At 38.5% G+C, this 25,746-nt stretch overlaps 1 protein-coding gene across 2 annotated transcripts; it reads right to left on the bottom strand.

Moving 5' to 3' along the window:
- Positions 1 to 266: 266 nt before the first annotated feature.
- sclt1 (sodium channel and clathrin linker 1) lies at positions 267 to 25,746 on the bottom strand. Of its 2 annotated transcripts, XM_051704364.1 has the most exons (22): positions 25,711 to 25,746; positions 25,100 to 25,138; positions 24,936 to 25,003; positions 24,716 to 24,765; positions 23,934 to 24,006; positions 23,559 to 23,614; positions 22,864 to 22,987; positions 20,419 to 20,541; positions 19,893 to 19,958; positions 17,465 to 17,535; positions 16,679 to 16,769; positions 16,495 to 16,586; positions 14,140 to 14,317; positions 13,963 to 14,061; positions 13,378 to 13,449; positions 13,218 to 13,292; positions 11,124 to 11,269; positions 8,133 to 8,325; positions 7,466 to 7,662; positions 1,122 to 1,200; positions 943 to 1,038; positions 267 to 835 (listed from the first exon to the last, which is right to left on the bottom strand). In XM_051704364.1, exons 2-22 carry the CDS (start codon positions 25,128 to 25,130, stop codon positions 773 to 775), a joined length of 2,043 nt encoding a protein of 680 aa, XP_051560324.1. In that variant the 5' UTR covers positions 25,131 to 25,138; positions 25,711 to 25,746; the 3' UTR covers positions 267 to 772. The 2 variants fall into 2 exon arrangements, with proteins under 2 accessions (XP_051560324.1, XP_051560325.1); XM_051704365.1 differs by lacking the exons at positions 267 to 835; positions 943 to 1,038 and having other exon boundaries at positions 1,122 to 1,262.

Here is a 25,746-nt window from a genome sequence, read left to right as displayed (position 1 = left end):
GTATTTTTTTTTTTTTTTTTTTGTTAGTTCATGATACCTGATGCATTTACTAATGTTAACAAATAGAACCTTATTGTAAAGTGTTTCCAAAAAAAACCCAAAAAACTTTTGATTATTTTGGAAAAAAGCAACAAATGTAATAATTCACATTTTTTTAAATGCTGTTAGATAACTTTGGTATTGTTGAATAATTCAGGGTTCCCAATGTTGAGGAAAATCTTGAATTTAAAATTCAGATATTAATAAAAACTTGAAAATCATGGAAATTTTGATTAAAAATATATTTTTCTAGTTTTCCTCAAAAATATTTCACAAGCTAGATATTGCTCTTGTGTAGCATAAAACTTACAAACCATACTGATGTCCCATTTGTCAGTACATATTTTTTTTGAGGGAGTTCTTTTGGTCAAATATATTTGCAAAAAATCAGACTTTTAAAAAAAAGTTTTTCTAGAGAGTTTCACTCATCGCTTAGTGTAAAAATCAACAAGAATCAATTAATCAGTTATCTACTACTTGATATTTGTCCCAATGCAATGATTCTAATATTTTGTTTCCTACAGTTAGTGAACTTAATCATATACCTCTTTAATGGTAAACTCATCAAAAACATTTATAACTCAGAAACCACATCGATGAACTAACTGATAAACATGGATAATCTTGCAAGTGAAGGCATGAATAAACCCATTGATGAACCAAGGCTTCTCAGCTCATCAGGGATCTTGTTATTTACAAGGAAGATGGGAGTGGAAGACATTCTGCAGTTCTCCTATGAAAGGGTCTCAAGGTCCATCATGGATGCAGCTTTCCTCCTGTGTGACATCACACTCAACTGAAACAGCAACAAGGCAGTTTAGAGAGGGTTCTGCACCCTCAGTCTAGCTGCTATAGACCACAGGTGTGTAAGGTCCAAATAAACATCCAGTAGGGAACGTATACCTGTTGTGATGCACTTGCTGCCCGTTGCTCTGCCTGAGTAAGACGCCTCTGTAGACGCACGTTCTTCTCCTGGTGCTCGGAAACCAGCCTCTCATACTATAAGCAGAAATTACATACATTATGACTGGAACACAACAAAAACCTCAGGCAAATTTAGTCACCTATCTTTAAAGGCTTACCTCCAGTATCCTCTGATGATCAGCTTCCAGTTGGATCTCCAGTTCCTGAGCCCGCTGCTTCTGTCTGTTCAGCTCTGACCTGCAATCATCATACAGCCATTTCAGTGTGACCTTTCTCTCCAATAGCAGCATCTTGTCTGACTGCGATTAAATCAAAAAAGTTCACAATATATTTAATCAATAAGCATGTTAGATGGAAGGGATTTTCTAAATATTATGGTAAAAAATAATTATTAAGGTAAATTATATTATGGTAAATAGTATGGTAAATGATTCTGTGCACATCACCCTCCCTGAAGGCATTAAGGGTAGGGTGTCAAATTCAAATTTGAATATTCATCGAATTTAAAATTAAAAAGGCACATTCAAATGCTAAAATGAGCATTTGGATTTAGGATGTGTGTAAAGCACTGATGATGACTTCTAAAAAAATGTATCATTACTGCACAAGACACTGAAAAAACAGTGTAACATTGCCTCAGCTTTCGGAGTGAGCAGCCTCCAGAGGTGGAGGTCTTTGGCAGTCATATCTTGACTATACCTTGTTCTCTTATTAGCGTTTTGCCTCTTGTGGCATAAGCATTCGTATATACAGTACATGTCACTGTATTTAATGAAAAACACTGTGGTACCAGCAGTATCCGGTGCCATAGTACTACCACAGGTTTAGGCTACTGTGCAACACTCAGTTAACATTGAACCATCTATTGAAGCGTTTCTTTTCTCGTTTTACTTTTTACATAATAGTTAAGGATATGGACTGGCTAAATCTTTTAACTTTATGCACATTGCTAAGAACATATCTGGCTGTTAACAAATTATACAAAAAAATAAATAAAGAAAAAATGCTATAACACTCATTGTGCTCATTGGTTTATTTGTGGACGCAGGAGACAACATTGATTTAAAAATTAGGGATGTGAACGGATAGTTGACATTTGGTTAATCACTGGACGCACCACTATTCGAATACCAAAATCACTTTTTGGTTATTCTACACGTGCAATAGATGTCTTCAACCCGACCCGAGTTTGACGAGTTTCGAAACATTTACGTTTTTTCTGGCCAGGTTTGTGTCAGTTTTTTCAAGTATCAGAATCAGAATGAGCTTTATTGCCAAGTATGCTTACACATACAAGGAATTTGTCTTGGTGACAGGAGCGTCCAGTGTACAACAATACAAAAACAGCAGCAAGACATAGATATTAATAAAAAATAAAAAAAATTATACACATCCGTACAGACACACACACATACATACATACACACATACACATGGGTAGTGCAAATCTAATACAGTCTGTTATGTACAGTGTAAATACAAATCTGTTATGTACAGTGCAAATGTTTTTTTGTTTTTTTTTTTCTCAGAGGAATGAAATGGCAGAAGAGGTTGGATGTGTTGGATAAATATAAGAAAGACTAAACTGTGTATTGCACATAGTTATTGCTCAATGGGGCAATTTAACTGTTCATGAGATGGATAGCCTGAGGGAAAAAACTGTTCCTGTGCCTGACGGTTCTGGTGCTCAGAGCTCTGAAGCGTTGGCCAGAAGGCAACAGTTCAAAAAGGTAGTGGGCAGGGTGAGTGGGGTCCAGAGTGATTTTTCCAGCCTTTTTCCCCACTCTGGAAGTGTATAGTTCTTGAAAGGGGGGCATGGGGCAACCAATAATCCTCTCAGCAGTCCGAACTGTCCTTTGTAGTCTTCTGATGTCTGATTTCGTAGCTGAACCAAACCAGACAGTTATTGAAGTGCAGAGGACAGACTCAGTGACCACTGAGTAGAACTGTATCAGCAGCACCTGTGGCAGGTTGAACTTCCTCGGCTGACAAAGGAAGTACAACCTCTGCTGGGCCTTTTTCCACAATGGAGTCAATGTGGGTCTCCCACTTCAGGTCCTGTGAGATGGTAGTGCCCAGGAACCTGAATGACTCCACTGCTGCCACAGTGCTGTTTAGAATGGTGAGGGGGGTCAGTGTTGGAGTGTTCCTCCTAAAGTCCACAATCATCTCCACCGTTTTGAGCGTGTTCAGCTCAAGGTTGTTTTGACTGCACCAGACAGCCAGCTGTTTAACCTCCCTTCTGTATGCAGACTCATCGTCATCTCGGATGAGGCCGATGACAGTGGTGTCATATGCAAACTTCAGGAGCTTGACAGAGGGGTCCTTGGCGATGCAGTCATTGGTGTAGAGGGAGAAGAATAGTAGGGAGAGCACACATCCCTGGGGGGCACCAGTGCTGATTGTACAGGTGCTGGAAGTGAGTTTCCCCTGTCTCACAAGCTGCTGCCTGTCCGTCAGAAAGCTGGTAATCCACTGACAGATAGACATGGGAACAGAGAGTTGGTGTAATTTATTCTGGAGTATAGCTGGGATGATGGTGTTGAAAGCCGAACTGAAGTCCACAAAAAGGATCCTTGCATATGTCCCTGGTTTGTCCAGGTGTTGCAGGATATGATGCAATCCCATGTTGACTGCATCATCCACAGACCTGTTTGCTCGATAAGCAAATTGAAGGGGATCTACAAAAGTGATGTTCTTCAGGTGGGCCAACACCAGTCTCTCAAATGACTTCATGACCACAGACGTCAGGGCGACAGGTCTGTAGTCATTAAGTCCTGTGATTTTTGGTTTCTTTGGGATGGGGATGATAGTGGAATGTTTGAAGCAGCATGGAACTTCACACTGCTCCAGTGATCTATTGAAGATCTGTGTGAAGATGGGGGCCAGCTGGTTAGCACAGGATCTAAGACATGCAGGTGAAACGCCATCTGGGCCCTGTGCTTTCCTTATCCTTTGTTGTCAAAAGACGCAGCTCACATCATCTTCACAGATCTTAAGTGCAGGTTGAATAGCAGGAGGGGGGAGGAGGGGGGTTGCAGGAGGTGTTGGTGTTTGTGTGAAGTGAAGGTCAGAGTGGGTGTGGGGTGTGAGATTGGGCCTTTCAAATCTACAGTAGAACACATTCAGGTCATCAGCCAGTTGTTGGTCCACCACAGGGTTGGGGGCAGGAGTCCTGTAATTTGTAAGTTGTTTCATGCCACTCCTAACTGATGCAGGGTCATTAGCTGAAAACTTGTTTTTCAGCTTCTCAGAGTATCTTCTTTTAGCATCTTCTTTTAGCCACTCTGATTCCCTTATTCAGCGTGTTCCTGGCCTGATTATACAAGACTTTATCCCCAACTCTGTAAGCATCCTCTTTGGCCTGACGAAGCTGCCTGAGTTCCGCTGTAAACCAAGGTTTGTCATTGTTAAATGTTAAATAAGTATGCACATATCCTCACAAAAGCTGTGAGCTCGTCCAGATTGGTGGCTGCAGCCTCAAAAACACTCCAATCAGTGCAGTCAAAGCAGGCTTGTAGTTCCAGCTCTGCTTTGTTGGACCATCTCTTTACAGTCTTTAATATAGGCTTAGCAGATTTTAATTTCTGTCTGTAGGTTGGAAGAAGATGAACCAGACAGTGATCAGATAGTCCCAAAGCTGCTCTAGGGACAGAGCGATATGTATCCTTTATTGTTGTGTAGCAGTGATCCAGTATATTTCTGTCTCTGGTTGGGCATGTAATGTGCTGTTTGTATTTGGGCAGTTCACGTGTGAGGTTTGCTTTGTTAAAATCCCCAAAAATCCAGGTATTGTTCTGTGTCTGTGATGTGATTTATGTGTATAGGGCGAGTCAAATATGCTTTTGCGTGTGCTTGCACTGTTTTTCTATATAGCCTACTCTTAACACATGCTGGACATGCTCTTTGACTGTTGCGCTGAATTTCACTGTTTTCTTACAGCGTCTTGCGCAGGATCGCCACATTTTTAGACACCAAGTAAAGTTAAAAAGAACTAAGTGTTATAAACACTTCTTGAAACACCTGTGTTGTGTTTCATTCATTGTGCTGCGTTCAGGTTGCAAAAATGGACTTCATGTGACTGACTGTTACACCATTAAACATGATTCCAGGTTGTTTTTTTCACCAAGCAAAGTTTTAGCGCTTGATAAAGGTTAAGACAGTGTTTTTCCCTTTTGTGCTGGTGTGCATACTAACGTACAATAATTAGAAAAGTTCAGTGCCATTTGATTTTAAACCATTTAAAAATCAAAGCACCCCAAAGAGGCTGTTTAACCACAGCAGTGCAACTTCCACACACGACAAAACTTGCATTCGCTGCCTCACGGAAATGTGAACCTGCCCGGGCAGAGCGCATATTGCCTAACTGAGCACTTTTTTAGGAACACTATGGTCCTAATAAAGTGCCCGACGTGGTCTTCTGCTGTTGTAGCCCATTCGAGTCAAGGTTTGACGTGTTGTGCATACTGATGCTATTCTGCTCACTACAATTGAACAGAGCGGTTATCTGAGTAACCGTAACCTTTCTGTCAGCTCGTACCTGTCTGGCCATTCTCCGTTGACCTCGCTCATCAACAAGGCATTTCCATCCACAGAACTGTTGCTAACTGGATGTTTTTTTTTGGCACCATTCTAAACTCTAGAGACTGTTGTGCGTGAAAATCCCAGGAGATCAGCAGCTCCAGAAATACTCACCCGCCCGTTTGGTACCAAAATATCACTGAGATAAAATTTTTTCTCCATTCTGATGGTTGATGTGAACATTAACTGAAGCTCCTGACCCTGTAGGTGTACAGGTGTTCCTATTAAAGTGTTCAGTGAGTGTATAGGCAGTGACAGTTTGATTATTTTTGTTTGACTTTAATGTGAGATTGGTAGATGGTTGTATTGACATACTATGGTTGTATTTTTCATCTACCAGCTGGTTGGTAGATTAAAAAGTTTACCAGCCAGATTTCTTACCGGCCAATTATTTTTATTTTTAATAAATACTGTATGAATGTTTAAAAGTGAACTGCATTTTTAAAGAATTGCATTGTTTTATTTATGAAATATATAAGGTCAGATTTGCATTGAGTAATTTTTCAGATTATTCACTTATTACAACAAAACTACATTTGTATTTTAAAGTACATGTTGTCATATGAATGACCAGTAAGGTAACTCTCATGAGCCTAATGTACACACACAACACAGTAGCAATTCTTGATTTACTTGGAGTGAGTCAGTTAATTCAGTCAGCTCCAACGGATTCATAAGTCTTTTTGATTCACTAAAAAGAGCCAGCTCATCGAGTAGTGCATTTGGGAATCGGACAACAGTTGTTGATTCACTAAAAAGAACCTGCTCAAAAGAGTCATTTGTTTGTGAATAAGATTACACTGTCGCTTATGTCTCATGCTGTAGATTCAAAAGAACTGACTCAAAAGAGTAATTTCTTTGGGAATACTGGTAGTGCTTTTTGTCTTGTCTCCCGCTGTAGATTCAGTAGCAGTGTTGCTGTGGCACTTATTAGTAATACAAGAAACACTGTCTGAATATTTTAGTCTGGTTTTCTGTCCACATCACCGGAATAATGCACGTTCAAGAACTGTTAACAAAACCGAACGTCATGAAAATCATTAGGTTTTTATTATAATGCAGTCATTACCAGTGAATTTGTATATGTGGAAGTGGGTAATTAAAACTTAATTGCACATCCACTTTAAATCCAAGAGTGGTCTTCCCTTCATCCCGATGGCATGAACGCTCCTGAACATTGCTTTCATCTTGCATCAAGATGTACTGCTAACGGTACTACATGTCCTGGCGCGCAAGAAATCCACTCACCATGCCAGAGCCACTGCCGCTTCAGGGTGAGTTTGTAATATACAAAGCCAGTGTGTATTTTCTATTATTAGCTTTCAGTACACGAGCATTGATGTCATCTTAAATATGCGTGGTTACAGTTGGATTAGTCAAATGCCCAAAGTATACAAACAGTGTTGATTCATTAAAAGTTTGCTTACCCAGCTACAGAATTGCCATAAAGAATGCCTGCAATCATTTGAAGTCTGGATTAAAGGCACTGAATCCACCTTCGCACAAAACACGTCAGTAGACACACAGCATTTGAGACAGCTATTGATGAGCAGCGGGACTACGAGCTAATAAGAGCTGTTCCATGTAAACACCTGTGTTACTGACTGTACTGTAGGCCTAAAGAGCCCCTTGAGGACAAAACTAGAATGTGTTTACATTTATTTTACAAACTGACAGAAACTAATAGAAAGCAAAATCCACCCTCCAGAGTGGCCTGTGACGCTGCGAAATTCACCGGCTAAACAGAAAATGTACCCACATTTGGCACTTGGTGAGTGTTAATTTCAGACCCTGAATGTACCTAAAATAATGTCTTTAAAATTCAAATATAATTAACATTTTTGTAATTTTTCAGTGAAAAATTTGATGCATTTTTTCAGCCCTGTTGACATCCCTAGAGGGCATGTGTGCAAGAACTCACCGGAGGCTGCTGAGTTTCTGCTGGAACGCTTGCGTGAGCTGCTTGGCCTCGTCTTTGTAGCGGCTGATAGTTTTCTGTTGAGCGAGCAGCAGTCTGCTCAAACCAGCGCTGGAGTTTTTGCTGCTCTCCTCCATCTCTCTCAGCCTGGACTCCAAACCCTGCTCCTTCACACATAGCTCCTGCTGCATCGAAGACACCTACACACAAAAATCTGTTTAATGGGACATTTTCTACACTTCTGTTTATTTACCCCGATGTGCACTTATAAAGTTAGTCAAGGTGTCTTGCACCAGAACAGCCATAATTCTGTTTTACATGATCAGTTTCCACTGTCAATCTGATCCTTAGAATAGAGGTTGTTTTTGCTTCAGTGCCTTTAAGATTTTTATGACTAAATGACCTCTGTTATAATAGCCTAAACACGTCGTATTGCTGTAGTTCACACTATGACTCATCAGGGTGGGCCAAGTTGTTAAATTAGTGATTAGTCATTTATTCATAAATGTGGCCTGTCATATAATAATATTGATCAGTGTTGTGATGTCAGTGCCATTAACTGTTTTTGCAGAGTAGTTTTGGTTGTAAAATACTGTATGTTGAAAAACTCAAACACAGGTATGAACACTACCCCTTTAAATTTGCTCTTTAAAAAGGGCCCTTGTGTCACCTGTTGTTTGGCACGTCTCTGAGCTAACGCACACTCTTTGCGGAGTGCCTCCATGTCTCTGTGGAGCTGCTGGTTCTCCTGCTGCAGTGTGACTCGCTCCTCACTGATGGCCGTACTCTCCTGTCTCGCACTCGCCAGCACTGACTGCAGCCTCCGCACCTCCTCTTGACAGCGCGACAGCTCCTCAGAATACCTATGCACTCACACAGACATCATAGCTTTTATTAGGGATGGACCCTTGTATTTGCCCTTTTTTAAGTGTGTGTGTGTGTGTGTGTGTGTGTGTTCCAGTGTTGATTTTTACAGAGCTATTTATTTTACTCATATTTTTTGTATTTTCTCTCAGAAAAAAAAATATGTCCTTTAAATTGTCAATACTTCGTCATGTCTTATTCATTAACTTTAGACAATTTTACTCGGCATCTAATTTTAGTTGACAAAAATAACTGTAGTTGACAGCAATATGCAAAATAACAAAAACCCTTTTAAACTAGGGATGTACCGATACCACTTTTTCTCTTCCAATCCGATATCGGAAATCTCAGTATCGGCCGATACCGATTCCAAGCCGATACCAGTGTTGTTTTTTTGCATAATCAGTTTAGAATATCTTTACATTATTGTGTGGAACTAATTGGGAGTACTCTTTAATATGTAAAGAAACACAAACCTCTAACTACACATTATTTCAATATAAATGTATAGCTTATTAAGAAACACTTCATTATTAACTAGTATACCGGATAATGTAGCAGCAAAATTAACAGTAATTCCAGTCTTCAGTAGAAAAGTGTTTTATTTTTACCTTTTTTCCCCCCAAAAATGTTTCAACTTGTATCTGGACTTTAAAGGATTCAGATCTCTTTTTTGTTCGATTTAGTTGTAAGACATCAGTCCACTTTTCATTCACACAGTTCTTTTTTGGAACCCATTCAACTTAAATATTGTTATAAATTGTAAACAAATACTAATGATGTCAGTAGTAATAATTATAATAAATTGTTATTAATATTATTTTTATTGACTTTTAATTTGAAATATGACAGTAATATATTTAAATCGTGCACTTTTTAAACCCTCACACTTTTATTTTGACATTCTAAACTCTCCAGGAAGTCCTGGATGTGTCTGTTTGTAGGAAAGTTCACAGTAGTTTAATTTGCTTCTTATTCAGATTCTGGTAAAATGCACCTCCAGTGCCGTTCTAAATGCACATTATAAGTGAATCTTATCTACATCTGAGATGCTGTTCTTCAGTAGTGCTCAAATATTGCGCACCGCTGTGAAGTCTAAAAATAGCCATGAGTGCATCACCAGCCTGTGCGAGAGTTTGTGTCAACAGAGCAGCACCATTCACTAACACGCTGGCGCATCATATGAACTGCTTTAATGGTGTTTTTATGGTTCTTTTATGTCATTTTTGGAGCTTGACAGCAACGAACATGACTAACACACAGAATTGGATTTGGATCGGGCTCGTCGGACCGATACCCAATCCGTCTAAAAGCTTCAGTATCGGAGCCGATACCGATCCAGGTATCGGATCGATGTATCCCTATTTTAAACTTTAACAGACCAAATTTGAACCAAATATTCAAACATTTGTATTTAAACATGTATCGATATAGCTACAAAAATTATATCTCGATATTTTTCAGCCTATTAGCAATATTCGATATACAGTATATCGCAACGATTATGTATTTGCTCTGCAATGTTGCAAAAGTTTTTTGTTTAGTTTTTTTTTAATCAGAGGAATCATCCTTTCATCCAAACAGCCAGGTAAATTCAATATTATAAAGGCATTGAATAAAAATCTATTTAAAAATAATAAAGGCATGTTTCCCAGTTTTTCACTAAATAAACAGAAGGGAAAATGAGATCTAATCATTTTCATTGATATTCACTGTTATATTTATATTTTATATACAATGATACATAGTAGCTTAATAAAAAGCATTATTTACCTTCATATATTTTCACAAGAGAAATTCTGTGTGTGAATGAACAAGGTGTGCAAAAACAACTCCACTTAATTTTTGGAACTCAGTTGAATATTGAGTAATACTTAACTATTACTGTGGGACCCAGTCAAGTTTATTATAATAATAATCGTGAATTTCCATAATTATTTTGAGGATTAAATTTGTTTTATATAAATGTAATACATTTCTGCCCTATTTACTGCACTTTCACCTGGAGCTTTTATTTTGACACTGAAAGTACAGTGGTAACTGTTTGGAGTTGCGCGAATGCTTGAACCTCCAGTACTTTTCTTTCACAATGCATGTGAGCTGCTCTAAAAGCACTTAAAACACAAGCCCATTAACCCCCTGGTGTGCACAGAACAGCATGTCACCTGATTATTCTGATCTGAAGCGAACACAGATCATGTTGATCTGTCTTTAATCGCAGCCTTTTGCAGTTTTATAATCACATATGACCATATCGCATTTTTGGTGTTATTTTGATTAATTGTGCAGCCCTGAAGGATTCTGAAATTAGTCTACTGATGCGCTCTTTATGAAACTTGATGGCCAAATAAAAAGCACAATAAAATCATCGCGGTATTCAGGATATTGCTTCATTTTATGTCGTCAGCAAAACCATCGCGATTAATTGTGAATATTCTATATATCGCCCAACCCTATATCAAACATATAATTTATCAACATAAACAACATGAAAAAATGGTACTGAAAACTAGAGCACCTGAATAGCATTTAATATACTGTATATACTGAAGTACAGTATAGGCTACTTCATAGAAGTTACTGTATTAGGGTTTTTTAACTCTTCAGAGACTATCCTGAGCTTTAGAAATTTTAGGATTTTACCAACAACACAAGCTACATTTTGATCCTAACATTAGCGCAATGTTAACATCTTGCAGTATAATTTTTTCTCGTCATATTTTCGTCATTAAAATCTTTGATTATTGACATGTAGCATCTTTAGTCCCAGATGAGATTAACACTAGTGTGTTCTTACTCCATCTCCATTTTCTTCATCTTGTTTGTTGTGCTGTTGAGTGTGAGCTGCGTTTCATCCTTCAGTCGTTCAGCGTTCAAACATCTATGATGAAGAGCCTCCATCTTCCTCAGCTCGGGCTCTCCAACACGACCCTCTTTATACACCTACAACACACACACAGCTCACTCCTTCACCTTAAATGAATATTCTGAGTTCAATACAAGTTAAGCTCAATCGACAGCATTTGTTGCATTATATTGACTAACACATAAATTAATTTTGACTTATCCTTCTCCTTTTCTTTAAAAACAACAAAAATCTGGGTTACAGCGAGGCACTTACGATGGAAGTGAGTGGGGGCCAATTTTTCAAAGTTAAAATACTCACTTTTTCAAAAGTATAGCCACAAGACATAAACAATATGCGTGTTAACATGATTTTAATGTGATAAAATCACTTACTAAATCACTAAGCTTAATCTGTGTTTAAAGGATTACAAATACTGTGTTAAATCTTGTGTGTGTCAGTGTTTATAGGCGTTTCTAAAATTGATAGTTCCATCTCTGAAATCTAATTGGATAAGCCATGTTAGAGGGCCAAAAATCGCCCACTTGTGACCGCATACCAACTGAAGATTAGAGGTTGACCGATATAACGGTTTTACCAATTAATCGATGGTCCTCAGTGAAACAAAACCCTTCTATACAAAACCCTTAATCTTATGAATATATAGGCTATAAAAAGCTTAATTTGGTAAATACTTAAACACAGAGCATTGTAACGGAGCCAAGTCGCCATCATTTCAAATTAAGAGTCCCTTGTGTGTTTTGGGCTTGTTTTCAGTTAAAAGTCCCACATTATGCACAAAATCTCTTTTTTGTTATTATTGGGATTTTGGTTGAAAAACGGCATCTTGGATTTTATTCATTTTGGACTCTTGCAGCCTTTATTTCTTAAAGAGCACCTATTATGGTTTTTAAACGTGCATAATTTTATTTTAAAGGTCTCATACAATAGATTTACATGCATCCAAGGTCAAAAAACACTTTAATTTGCTCATAATTTAAACTGCAGCATTACCTTTTTTCCCAGTGTCAAAAACGACTCGTTCAATGATCCTTTCTAAAGGATTCATTCTAAACTCCTTTCAGAGAGCCTACTCTGTTCTGATTGGTCAGATGTCCCAGTCTGTTGTGATTGGTCTACCACGTGTCGGAAAGGAAATGCCCACTACCATATCCGAATTTCAGCTCCATCTGAAAAATATCTGTTTTACCTTACCAATTTGATCCCGAGTCCAATAGTGATACATCGGAAGATCAACCCGGACCACCATCGCAAGAACAACGAGAACAGGACGTTTCTCAGTGGTAAGTTTATATGCAGTTTGATAATAACGTGAGTTAACCGGTTAGCAGAGGCTAACAGCTAACAGGCTAACAGCGTGCACTGGCTGTACATGTATACAGACCAGAGGTGGGTTTTTTGTTACCAAATTATGTATGTTAGTACAGGAATTAAGTCTGGAATTACTAACGACTCGTTTCAGGTGTTCAGAATCAGTTCTTTCTTTTGGGAGTCAATAACTCCATTTGTTGTGCACTTTGATTTTTGAAACTTTGCAGACTTTTTTATATTCACAAACAGCTATATAACACACTACATGAAAGGTAATATTTGAAAAACCATAATAGGTGCTCTTTAAATCTTTCATTACTATGACGGACCATTTTTTTTACATTCTATAAGTAATTTTAAAAACTATCAGCAGATTAATTGGTTATCGGCCATTTCCACCACCTTAGTTATTGGTATCGGCAAAATACACTATCTGTCGCTCGACCTCTACCCAAGATACTACAAAGCTTATGGTGGTAAAATGATTTTGTAGAAGTGTTAATTATGATTTATTAATGTAATTTATAGAACAAGGTTTAAATTGCTTTTGCTGCCATTCTATAAATGACAGTGATTTTACCACATTAAAAGCGGTTTTAGACACTATGCCTAATAAAACCTCTCAACTGTGGTAACATCACAGTAATACCCAGTCTCGGGTGGCTTATTGCTTTATTTAAATATTTGTTTGTGAGAATGTGCATTTATTTTCACCTTTTCCAGCTCCTCTTCAACAGCTTTTCTCTCCCGATGGGCTCTTTCAATCTGTGTCTCTTTATCAGCACATTCCTACACACTCACACACAATCAGATGACACATTTAAGTCACACGCTTGAAATGGTGTCTTACAAATTAAGCTCTATAAAGTCTCACCAGTTGCAGGGCGGACAGCTCCTCAGCCATGCGATGAATCTGAACATTACACTGCTTCCGCACACTCTCCACCTATAGAGGAGTGATGGACAAAAACATTCCAACTGATGTGAACAAAGCATTATAACAATACTGATTGGACAAGTCATATTAGAAACAGCCGATATACTAACCTGTGTGTAAATCAGTTGAATATCAAAAATATCCAAAAGTGATTTTCAGAAAATCTGTTGTGCCTATTAACTTTCTCAATACATGTTCCTGGTCTTATTGTGAATGGTGTTATTTCAAAGAAAAAAATGTGTTAAAATGTAATAACTTGCCATGTTTTGCTCTGTTATTTTTTTCAACATTTTACACAAAAACTATTCAAATTAGGCCTCTATAACTATCACCTAACAACCCAAAAAGACATTCCAACTCCTGAACTTAATCAAATCTTTATGATAAGTGATCACTGCTGATACTGTTTGAGGTGTTTGTGATGGACCAGGGTAAGCCACAGTAGAATCAATATACTGAGACAGTAGAGACTAATGCCTACAGCTCGCTCTTTCTCTCAATCTGCTGGCATTGTTTTTATACCTCTTTCCTGGTGAGTAAAGCAGCATCCTGGATCAGCTGTTTCATGGCATCTTTCATCTTCTCCAGTTCTTCTGCTCTCTGTTTCTCTCTCAACTGAGACTACAGTACAGACACAGGAATTATAGGTATACATGCCTGTGTGTTAGGCTTGTGAGGTGAATTTGTTCAGAGCATGACCTGTTCTTTCTGAAGCGAGGCCTCCTCGGCCAACTGGATAGAGTTACGGAGGCGACTGAGGGCTTCAAATTTCTCCTCCTCCAGAGAGGCGCAGCGGCTCTGCAGTTCTCCCACCTGCCGCTCCCACTCCGTCTGCTTCCTGCGCACGGACTCAGAATCCTGCGTCGCAGCTTTAAGCCTGGAAAATAAACATAGAGTATATATAGATAAATGGCATTTCATAAGGCCTACTTACACTAGAGGTCAAGCAATGCTGGATTTTGACGATATCAAAGGTGGTGGAAAAGGCTGATCACCAATTAATTGCCCAATAGTTTTTTAAAATCTAGCTATATAATAATTAAAAATATCTTATTCTTTCCTTACTATGAAAGGTACAGACAATGAGGCTGCAAAATGAACAAAATCCCAAAAGCAGTTTATGGTGCAACCAAAATCCCCAAAATAACCAGAGAAATGAAGATTTGGTGCATAACATGGGACTTTTTACTTTAAACAAGCCAGAAATAAACCAGGGGCTCCTCTGAAATTACAGAGACTTGGCTCCGTTATAATGCTCTATATGCGAGTATTTACCAGATGAAGATTTTTATAGCCTATAGATTCACCAGATGAAGAGTTTTTTTATGTATATATTTCACCAGACGAGGTTTATTAATAAGGAATAAAAAAAAAGAAATGTATATACACACACACACACACACACACAGTATATATAAACAGATCGGCCACAACATTAAAACCACCTGTATAATATTGTGTAGGTCCCCCTAGTGCCACCAAAACAGCGCCAAACCGCATCTCAGAATAGCATTCTGAGATGCTATTCTTCTCACCACAATTGTACAGAGCAGTTACCTGAGTTACCGTAGACTTTGTCAGTTCGAACCAGTCTGGCCATTCTCTGTTGACCTCTCTCATCAACAAGGCATTTCCACCACAGAACTGCCCCTCACTGGATGCTTTTTGTTTTTGGCACCATTCGGAGTAAATTCTAGAGACTGTTTTGCTTGAAAATCCCAGGAGATCAGCAGTTACAGAAAGACACAAGGCGATCGACTGTGTTCTGCGAATGCTACAGGATCCTTGAATAACGTATAACATGCGAGTAAGGGCAGCCGGTGGAGTTTCTGGTGGCCCCCTAGGGTATGACAGTGCCCCCCTAGGGAGTTGGTGCCCTACGCAGACTGCATAATATGCGTATAGAAGCGGCGGTACTGTGGTAGCCTAATGGTATTTTTTCTGAAAGTGATTAATCTAATGGCTTATTAGTTTCAACAAAACCAAACTGGTTTTGGCTGAACCTGACAGTTTATGTCAATATTCTATAAATTGATATCACTGTAAGCGACGCGACCGCTCCCATTATAATTAATAAATCTGTAGTGCACTAGTGCTACGTGATGTCGGAAATGCGGTAGCAATTGAGTATTATTCTTTTGATGAACTTACAGCACAATAAATGGAGTGGACTTTTTATCTGACCTGTTACTCATCTGAGGTAACAGCACTTCGATGTTCTGGGGCGAATTCAAAACTGCATTTTTTGCTTTCTTGAAGGGCACTCCTGCAGGAGGGGATGCCACTAGAAAGCTCGTTCAAAACGAAAGTGAGAAAATTAATCTTTTCTCGGAGGGCCCTTCCACAAGACTGTTAGGGAAGGGTACATTCATACAGTAATGCCATGTTTCCTTCAGAGTACCTCCTTCAAGGGCTCTGCAGTTCGGAGTGTGTATAAGGCATAGGGAGGATCACTTGCGATTGGAATCTGCCCCCGATTTGCTGTAGCATGCTCTTAAAGGCACCTCCGCTAAATGTTCTTTAATACGCCCGCGATTTACAAAGAAATCTCTTAACACATTATTACTGTTATTGTGAGATTATGACGAGATTTCAATTTTAACTATTTTAATTTAATTATTAATATTTCTCCCCTTTTTCTGGATGACCAAAATGGCACCTTTAGATTTGTAAACGAAAGGGGCAGGTTTGCGCACCTGCTGCCGCCATTCTGTGCATGTCAGTGCCTGCTATAGACTATGAACTTCTTCAAAAAAGGTCAGAAATATGGTACTGTGATGATTACATTTTTTAAATTGGTAATATTTTGTATTTTTATTACTTTGCATACACAAAGAAATGCATCTATGTTTAGTTGCAAAAATTGCAAATCTACTTTTTATTTGCAAAAATGCAAATCAAATGCAATTATATCTACAAAGATTATACTTTTTATTATCCTCATTCCTCAACTTTCCCAAAAGAAAGATCCAATGTTGTTTAGTTGGGAGGTTAGGTCTATTGTTAAATGTTTCATCAAGCTATTATACTGAAATCATAACTGATAAACTGCACCTGGCCTCTAGCTGGTTGAGTGCTGTCTGTAGTTGCTGTAGCCTCCGGTCAGATGCTTCCTCTCTGCCCTGAGCTTCTGTTGCGTCCTCTTCCTGCACCATCACACACAAAACAGCGTTAAAAAGCGCTAGGGTAACAAGAACACTTACATGTGTACAATAGCAGCATCCACATTTTCTCTCACCCTCCTCTGCATCCGATCCTGGACGTTCTGCAGGAGTTTGGTCATCTCCTCCACTTTCGTTGCAGCAGATCTCTGCTCAACCTTTGCTTGTCTGAAACATCATACACAAATACACATAAAACAGTAAATATATTTTTAACAAAATGGCTGAAAATTTGGAACTGTTACCTAATGGTTAAGTTTGGATCTGCCTGTACTTCAATTTATTCCAAAGAGTACCATGGTATATGTCCAAAAAACCTTCCAAAATATCTCTTTCTCTCTCTCTACTGTACTGTGACAAGGAGGAGGGTGGGGCCGGCCATGACTATGCACGCCCGGCCCCCAATCGTAAACACCAAGACACACAAGCATAAATGCTTACAGGGCAGCTGCCTGTAGCTCTCCCTTCTGAACTGCCGCATCTCTTTGCAATTATCCCTCTCATCGGCTGATAAGCCCGATTGGGTGCCGGGCGTGCGTAGTCACGACCCGGCCCCGCCCTCCTCCTTGTCACATGTACCTATACATAAAATTGGCCAAAGGCCCCCAAATACTCTGAAAATAACTAAGCTTGAACCTTGTCAAGGCGTCTAATTACTATCAGTCACAGTACCATCAAACATCTTTCAGGGACAACAGTGAGAGCAGCCATGTTAAATAAACTGAGCAAATGTGATTGTACTATTTTTGGGTTAAGATAATAAAACACATGCTGAGCTGACTGAAGAATGACCACATGAGCCAAACAGAATAGAACTTGAGTCAAGGGTAAAGTCACAAAGAGTTGGCCATCTGGAACGGTACCTGAGTTGTGCACGTAACTCCTCCAGCTCACTGCTCTGCTCCGCCACCGTCTTCAGGAACTGCTGGTTTGTCTGAGTGTGACAGGACAGACATGAGCGCCGGCCAGGCATAATGCCAAACACACACACTCACATATTTTAAAAGAAATCCACCACTGAGGGTGAAAAACAGAGGAGATAAGAGACGAATGTTTGAGATGGGGCAGGTGTGAAAATAAGGTGGGTGTGAGAGCTCATTAAATATACTGCTCATCAAATATTTAGCAACAGAGTAGTATTTCTCTCTCCAAACACTACTGAGAGTGGGAAAAAAACACACACACACACACATACACACACAGACATTTGGCTGAACAATGAACAACACTCATTCAAACAGTTGGCGTTCTGAGTACTGAGAGAGGATATGTGTTATTTTTTTTATCCCCTTTTCTCCCAATTTGGGGGTAATGTTGTATATTTACGGTAAAATGCTTTATTTATTTATTTCAATCTACACTACACACCCCATAATGACAACGCAAAAACCAGATTTTTGATTACTTTACCAATTTATTAAAAAGAAAAAACTGAAATATCACATTGACATAAGCATTCAGACCCTTAACTCAGTAATTAGTTGAAGCACCTTTGACAGCGATTACAGCCTCAAGTCTTTGTGTAAGTTGCGACAAGCTTTGCACACCTGGATTTGAGGATTTTCTGACATTCTTCTCTGCAGATCCTCTCAAGCTCAGGTTGGATGGGGACCATCAGTGGAGCCATTTTCAGGTCTCTCCAGAGATGTTCGATTAGGTTTAAGTCCAGGCTCTGGCTGGGCCACTCAAGGACATTCACAGATTTGTCCCTAAGCCACTCTTGCGTTGTCTTGGCTGTTTGCTTAGGGTCATTGTCCTGTTGGAAGGTGAACCTTCAGCCCAGTCTGAGGTCCTGAGCACTCTGGACCAGGTTTTTATTAAGGATATCTCTGTATTTTGCTGCGTTCAGCTTTCCTTCAACCCTGACCAGTCCCCGCTGCTGAAAAACACACCCACAGCATGATGCTACCACCACCATGATTCACCGTTGAGATGGTACTGCGCAGGTGATTAGCGGTGCCTGGTTTCCTCCAGACATGTTGCTTGGAATTGAGGCCAAACAGTTCAATCTTTGTTTCATCAAACCAGAGAATCTTGTTTCTCACAGTCTGAGAGTCCTTTAGGTGCTTTATTGCAAATTCCAAACAGGCATGTGTCTTGCACTGAGGAGAGGTTTCTGTCTGGCCACTCTGTCATAAAGCCCAGATCGGTGAAGTATTGCAGTGATGGTTGTCCTTCTGCAAGTTTCTCCCATCTCCACACATGATCTCTGGAGCTCAACCAGAGTGACCATCGGGTTCTTGGTCACCTCTCTTACCAAGGCCCTACTGCCCCGATTGCTCAGTTTGGCTGAGCGGACAGCTCTAGGAAAAGTTCTGGTTGTTCCAAACTTCTTCCATTTAAGAATTATAGAGGCCACTGTGCTCTTGGGAACCTTCAATGCAGCCGAAATTTTTTTGTAGCCTTCCCCAGATCGGTGCCTCGACACAGTCCTGTTACTGAGCTCTGCAGGCAGTTCCTTTGATCTCATGACTTTTGCTCTGATATGCATTTCCAGCTGTGATACCTTATATAGACAGGTGTGTGCCTTTCCAAATCATGTCCAATCAGTTGAATTTGCCACAGGTGGACTCCAATCAAAGTGTAGAAACATCTCAAAGATGATCCAGAGAAATTGGATACACCTGAGCTGAATTTCAAGTGTCATGTAATAGGGTCTGAATACTTATGCCAATGTGAGATTTCAGTTTTTTCTTTTTTTTTTAAATGTGCAAAATTATCAAAAATCTGATTTTTGCTTTGTCATTATGGGGTATGGAGTGTAGATTGATGTGAAAAAATGAAGGGGTCTGAATACTTTATGAATGCACTGTATATATGTGTGTGTGTGTGTGTATATATATATATATATATATATATATATATATATATATATATATATATATATATATATATATATAGAGCTATAAAAAGAATTAGTTTGCCTGGGACATCAGTCATTTATACAGTTTAGCGTTATACAAAAACATCTGACTACAGAATATGGCAATTGACCGATCAAAATCAAATATTCCAGAGAGTAATGATAATGTTGATATGTTAATGTTGAAAGCAATAATGGTTGATTTATATTCCCCACCCATGCAGCCTTGTTTATACCAGCAAAAAAGAAGCAAAAGTAATAAAATTTGAATGAAAGTTTACAATAACATGTACTGATGAATCATATACATTACGATCTGGTACATTTACTTAAAAGTAAACAAATAATTTTGATAACATATTGTCTAAATAATACTAGGGGCATCTAACCCCCAGGTATTGCATATTTAAAGTAGTGGGCGGTCTTACCGATTCCAGCTTCTGATTGGTCTTCTGGAGTTTCTGGGCGTGTTGTTGAAGTTGTGCCATCTGATTCTAAAACAGAACAGTGATTGTTGGTAACAGCCAATGACATCAAAGCATAATCAATGATTAAATAAACCAGTATTTTACAGAGAAAGGCTAATATTGAATTCATATATTCATATAATTCAGATTATAGCTTTGCATGCCTCCTGGTTAATGTATAAATACATGAAAGGCTGGTGGTCTGTTTGTTCAGTTAACTGTCTGCATAAATGTAGTTAAACACTGTCCTCTACTGTTCAAAGATAACATAACATCTGATATTTTAGAGACAAGAGATTATATTTATATATATTAAAGGGGGACATATTGTAATTTATAGAAAAACTGTCTTAAGATCAAACATTCAGAATGCAGTATAAGATAAAGCTCAGGTTTATGGTCCAAAATATGATGCTTTAAATAGAACGTGAACATACTGTATGTAATGTGTTGAATTTGTGCATGAAAATGTGTTAGGACAGGCTACCTGCATGTGTTGCCGTTCAACTGCATGTATTTGTCCATCACTAACTGTGCTTTGATACTGGTTCTGCAGTCGATCCAACTCCTGCGCAGCTGCCTGCCACATTTGCAGTGCCTGTTCCTTCTCCTGGAGTCACACAGATACAACTGGGAGTCAAAACACAGATGATGTTGTGGCTTTTCTAAACCCAACAAAACACCTTTGAGGTCTGAGATTTCATCTTACTAATGCCTCTGGATCATCATGAGATAAGAGCTGCAAACAGTCACAGTTCAAACAGCTCTGGGCTGCATTTCCAAAAAGCATCGCAAGCTTACATTGATCACAGAGACCATTGGCATCAATGGTTTCTACAATCTGTTTAGGCTTACAATGCTTTTGGGAAACGCAGCCCAGATCGATAGATAATGAAATCAATAAAGATGGGTGAAATGTAAATTCTAACATCTAGAGAACAACCGTTAACTAATACCTTTTAAAATGTACCAAATTTACCATAGTGTTGCAATAGTAAACTAAAAAACATGTAAAAAAATAAAATAAAAAAAATTATGACTTTCTTCTGTTGAAGACAAATTAAGATTTTAGAAGAATCTCTCAGCTCTGTAGGTCCATTAAATGCAAGTGAATTGTGGCCAGAACTTTCTAGCTCTAAAAAGCACATAAAGGCAGCATAAAAGTAATCAATACAACTTCAGTGGTTTAATCAATGTCTTTAGAAGCTATATTATAGCTGTGGGTGAGAAACAGATCAATATTTAAGTCCTTTTTTTAATATAAATTCTCCTCCTTGCCCAGTAGATGGCGATATGCACGAAGAATGCAAATCACCAAAAACAAAAGAAGAAGGATGTGGAACTGAAAGTAGACATTTATGGTTAAAAAAAAAAAAAGGACTAAATTATTGATCTGTTTCTCACCCACTCTTATTATATCACTTCTGAAGATTTGGATTTAACCACTGGAGTCTTATGGATTACTTTTATGTGGCCTTTGTGATTTTTGGAGCTTTATGACATCCCAGATGTTTATGACTTTCTTTCTTCAGCAGAACACAAATGAAGATTTTTAGAAGAATATCTCAGCTCTGTTGGTCCATAAAATGCAAGTGTATGGTGGGCAGAACTTTGACGCTCCAAAAAGCGCATAAAGGCAGCATAAAAGTAATCCATACGACTCCAGTGGTTTAATCCATGACTTCTGAAATGATCCAATCTGTTTTAGGGGAAAACAGACCAAACTGTAATTCCTTTTTCACGATAAATCTTGACATCAGTCTCCTTGGCAATCATGATTTCAAGCTCGATTACACTTCCTATAGCGCCATCTAGCACTCTGCGCATGCATCAAGCACTAGGAAGTGTAATCAGGCAATCATGAAATCATGATCGTGCCTAGATACTGCAATGGCAAGATGTAAAGTGAAAAAGGAGTTATATTTTGGTCTGTTCTCACCCCAAATTGATTAGATCGACATTGATTAAACCACTGGAGTCATAGGGATTACTTTTTTGCTGCCTTTATGTGATATTTGTACCTTCAGAGTTCTGTCAACCATTCACTTGCATTGTGAGGACCAACAGAGCTGAGATATTCTTCTAAAAATCTTCATTTGTGTTCTGCAAAAGAAATAAAGTCATACACATCTGGGATGTCATTAGGGTGAGGAAATGATAAGAGAATTGTAATTTTTGGGTGAACTATTCCATTAAAGCTCTTGTACTGAGGATCTGCTTTCCAAAAACCCATGGATACCCTGTACTAAGAAAAAGCTACGGTACAAATTTATATAGAACATTATAACAGATTGTCAATAGAATTTAGCTGATGTACAGATACTACAGAGCCTAAGCTTGAAGCGAAGCACTGCTCCTTTTTAGTGGACCACATTTACAACAATTATTCTCATTTGAGCTGTGCTCAATCCTGACTCTTATCGGTAATAACACCTCTGTGGCCAGAAAGAGGTAGAGACGCTAAATGTTTAATTTATAACTAATTATTTCATCCTCCATGGTTATAAAATAGTGAATACGAGACCTAAAAAGTTCCATGAACTCTTGTGCAATGACTTCAAATGAAAAAAAAAAAACCCTCATCAGCTCTAGAGGTTTAAATACGAACATTTTAATGAACTGCTCCTTAAAGGAGGGCAAAGATGCGTGATGCCGGGTTGCAAGTGGAACGCTTGATTAGTGACGCACTAATATTTCATTACTCTGTAATATCAAGTGTTGATATGTAATCATGAGGAGCGCCTGGAGCATATTCCAAACTGATTAAAACAGATTCCCTCAGCACACCGCAACCTGCGCAGTCTCATCATATATTTACGAAAGAACGCTGTTTTACAGCCAGAATAACCTCAGGGCATTTCTAAAGCCTGTGGCCGCACAAACCATTTCATGAGAGTTTAGAGGTGGTTTGGGAGCAGGTCAGAATATTCACCTCCACGGCACACTTGACCTGCTCCTCTAGATTGTTGATGGCGATTGCATCTGTATCTCCTTCTATTCCAGCAGACAGAGACTGCAGCTGCTTTTCAATGGATGTCCTCTGCTCTGCATGAAGCCTGCAAACATATAATTAATAGTGATGTGGAGCTGCATTAATATGTCCTAAATTACAAGCTGCCCTTGATCTAAGTTATAGTAACAGATTGCCTGTAATACATATAAAAATAAAATTGAACAAATAGCACAAGAAAGTATTAATAAGCTTATATATCGTCCAAGCCGATAAATTGTGCAGTATTTGGCTGTTTTGAGATTATCAGCATCTGTACCTGCTTGGGTGAAGTAAACAGACTTGTTAACTTCACTTTGTGTCAGTTCCATTGTCATTACATTGTATTATGTAACGTAGTATAAATCAGTATTATGGTAGCCAATGGACGGGTCGTTCAAAAAAAAAAAGAGAATTTTTATAGCTCCACAGAGACACAGTGTTTACAGTTTTCGAGAAAATTAACCACCTACAAATGGATTGCTCACAGATGTCACTGAATATTAAGCTGTGATAAGAGAAAGTATTTTAACACAGAAAAGGTTACACACTTCAGCTTTAATCTCTGAATTCTTTTTGAAAAGTGATTAATATTCTGAGTGAAGAGATCAGCAGGAGATCCATTCAACAGCTCTTACCGCTCGTTCTCTTTCACCACCTGCTCCAGACTGGCCTTCACGTCTGTCATCTGCCTCTGTGTGTTTGACAAGGAGAAACAATTGTTTAGGTGTGTGGGGGAGGGGGGTGATTGGGAGAGATTAAAGGAAAATGTATTGGTGTACAGCAAACTTTTTATCCAACACATTTATTTAACTTGGAATCAAACTGCAATTTAGAGCTGACAGCATGAAATCAGCCTCATCTAGCTTTGATAGCTAAAGTGTACACTGTACAGTTTCTGTACATTTCAGTTGACTCTGCATATTAAGATGGAATATATGCAAGAATTTTAACATCGAAAAATTCATCAGCTTTAAACCTCGGTGTAGTGTGAGCATTAATTTACTTTGTACCTGGTAAAACTTGAGCTGCATCTCCATCTGCTGTATGTGTCTGTCATACTCTTCTATCAAAGGAGCCATTAGACTGACATACACACACACACACACACACACACACACACACACACGTCATGAACAACATTATGCATTTAAGATTATAGCTTAACATCGAAAGTTCCCTGTTGATGTTAATTGGATTCTATTACTATATAATTACAGCAATGCTACAGTAATTACTATATACTAGAACATATTTATAGAGATGGCTATAATTTTACATTTAACATTGTAATACATATTTAGCTAGATTTTATAGTAACTGTCATAGGAATTAGGACAGACAGACAATGAGAGTGGTGGTTGCCAGGACGTTTCATTTGGTTACTAAAGTGTTCGGAGTGATTTTTAGCATGTTGTTATGCTGTTGCTAGGGTGTTCTTGGTGGATGCTTACTGGCCCAAAAGAGAATCCCAAACCCTAATTTGAGCAATAGTAAACTGATGCTTGACATCAACCATACAACAAACCAAAAATAATGCAAAAGAAAGGTAAAGGGTGTGAAAATTAAACTGCACATTTATAACAACATGTTCACACCTCTATCTGCACGTTGTCTTGGAAATGTTATTAAGAATCTCAATTTAACATAGAGGATAATACACACACTCACACACACATATATACATTTTTGAGATTATCTATTAATAATGAAATTGATGCAGGGTGAAAATAATAGAGAGCTTGTGTCTGAGACTGTTGTTGATTAAAAGTTTTGGATTGGCTTTCAGACTCACCCTCTGTCTGATAGCCAGGGGGTCGCTGACTCCAGGACCACATCATCTGCCTAAACACAGCAAAGAGAGAGTGAGGGCTGTTATAAGTCTACACAATATTCCTGATACCTCACTGAATACCACGAGACCAACATGTCATTCTCTAGAGTAGCATAGCAGGTTGATTGTCTATATTCAAAATAACAATAAATGAGTCAAAAGCACATCTCGTCAAACTTACCTGTGACACAGAGGACGGAGGGGGAAATTCATCCTGATATCGACCCAGGACGGAATTTAAACGATTTACTGATAAGACACAAAAACAAAGCTTAAGTCATTCTGAATATGCAGGAGTTTAAAACTGAGCATGCGTATGTGCATGAAGGATCTAACGTTTCTCACCTTGATCTCGAAGAAATTCGACTTCTGTCATTTTGCAAACTGCAAAACAACGTACAATAACCTTTAGATTAAACTTATCTGCATCGAGTATACTTTTTAAGATTTTGTCGATGCTTGTAATAACATATAACATACAGTAGAAGTAGTATATAACAGTGGTAGTATGCAACGAGGAACAAATGGTGTCACTAAAGACAGCCAGCACAAATGATACCCTGGAGACCCTTATTGGTGTAGCAACATACATATATATTTAACAACATACATACATTTATCATAAATGTATAAAGTCTATAAAGCCATCTAATTATTACATGGCTATATAACGAAGTTATACCATCTTGATGGAATAAAATTTAAAAGAAGCTTATCTAATGTATAATCTCAGCTAAAGCATCAAGCTTCAATGGTATCCAGGTGGAGATTTAAAGTGGCTAACTAAAGCAGGCTAACGGCTGCACACATCGATTATAAACGTGCTAGATGCTTCTTTGTGAGTGCTGAGGTGATTTATACATGTTTATCTTTACAATGCATGATTTAAAATGTTAAAACAAAGCATAGACTTGTAAATAAAAATAAAAGGTTATAAGATTTCTCTAGCCAGTTACCTCTCCAAATCCTTCCGCCTTGTGGTTTGAAGAGGC

The sequence above is a fragment of the Myxocyprinus asiaticus genome, chromosome 8 (assembly GCF_019703515.2).
Source record: "Myxocyprinus asiaticus isolate MX2 ecotype Aquarium Trade chromosome 8, UBuf_Myxa_2, whole genome shotgun sequence".
NCBI classification, from domain to species: Eukaryota; Metazoa; Chordata; class Actinopteri; order Cypriniformes; family Catostomidae; genus Myxocyprinus; species Myxocyprinus asiaticus.
Note: the sequence above shows the minus strand (reverse complement) of the source record. Positions and strands in the feature narration are given on the sequence as shown.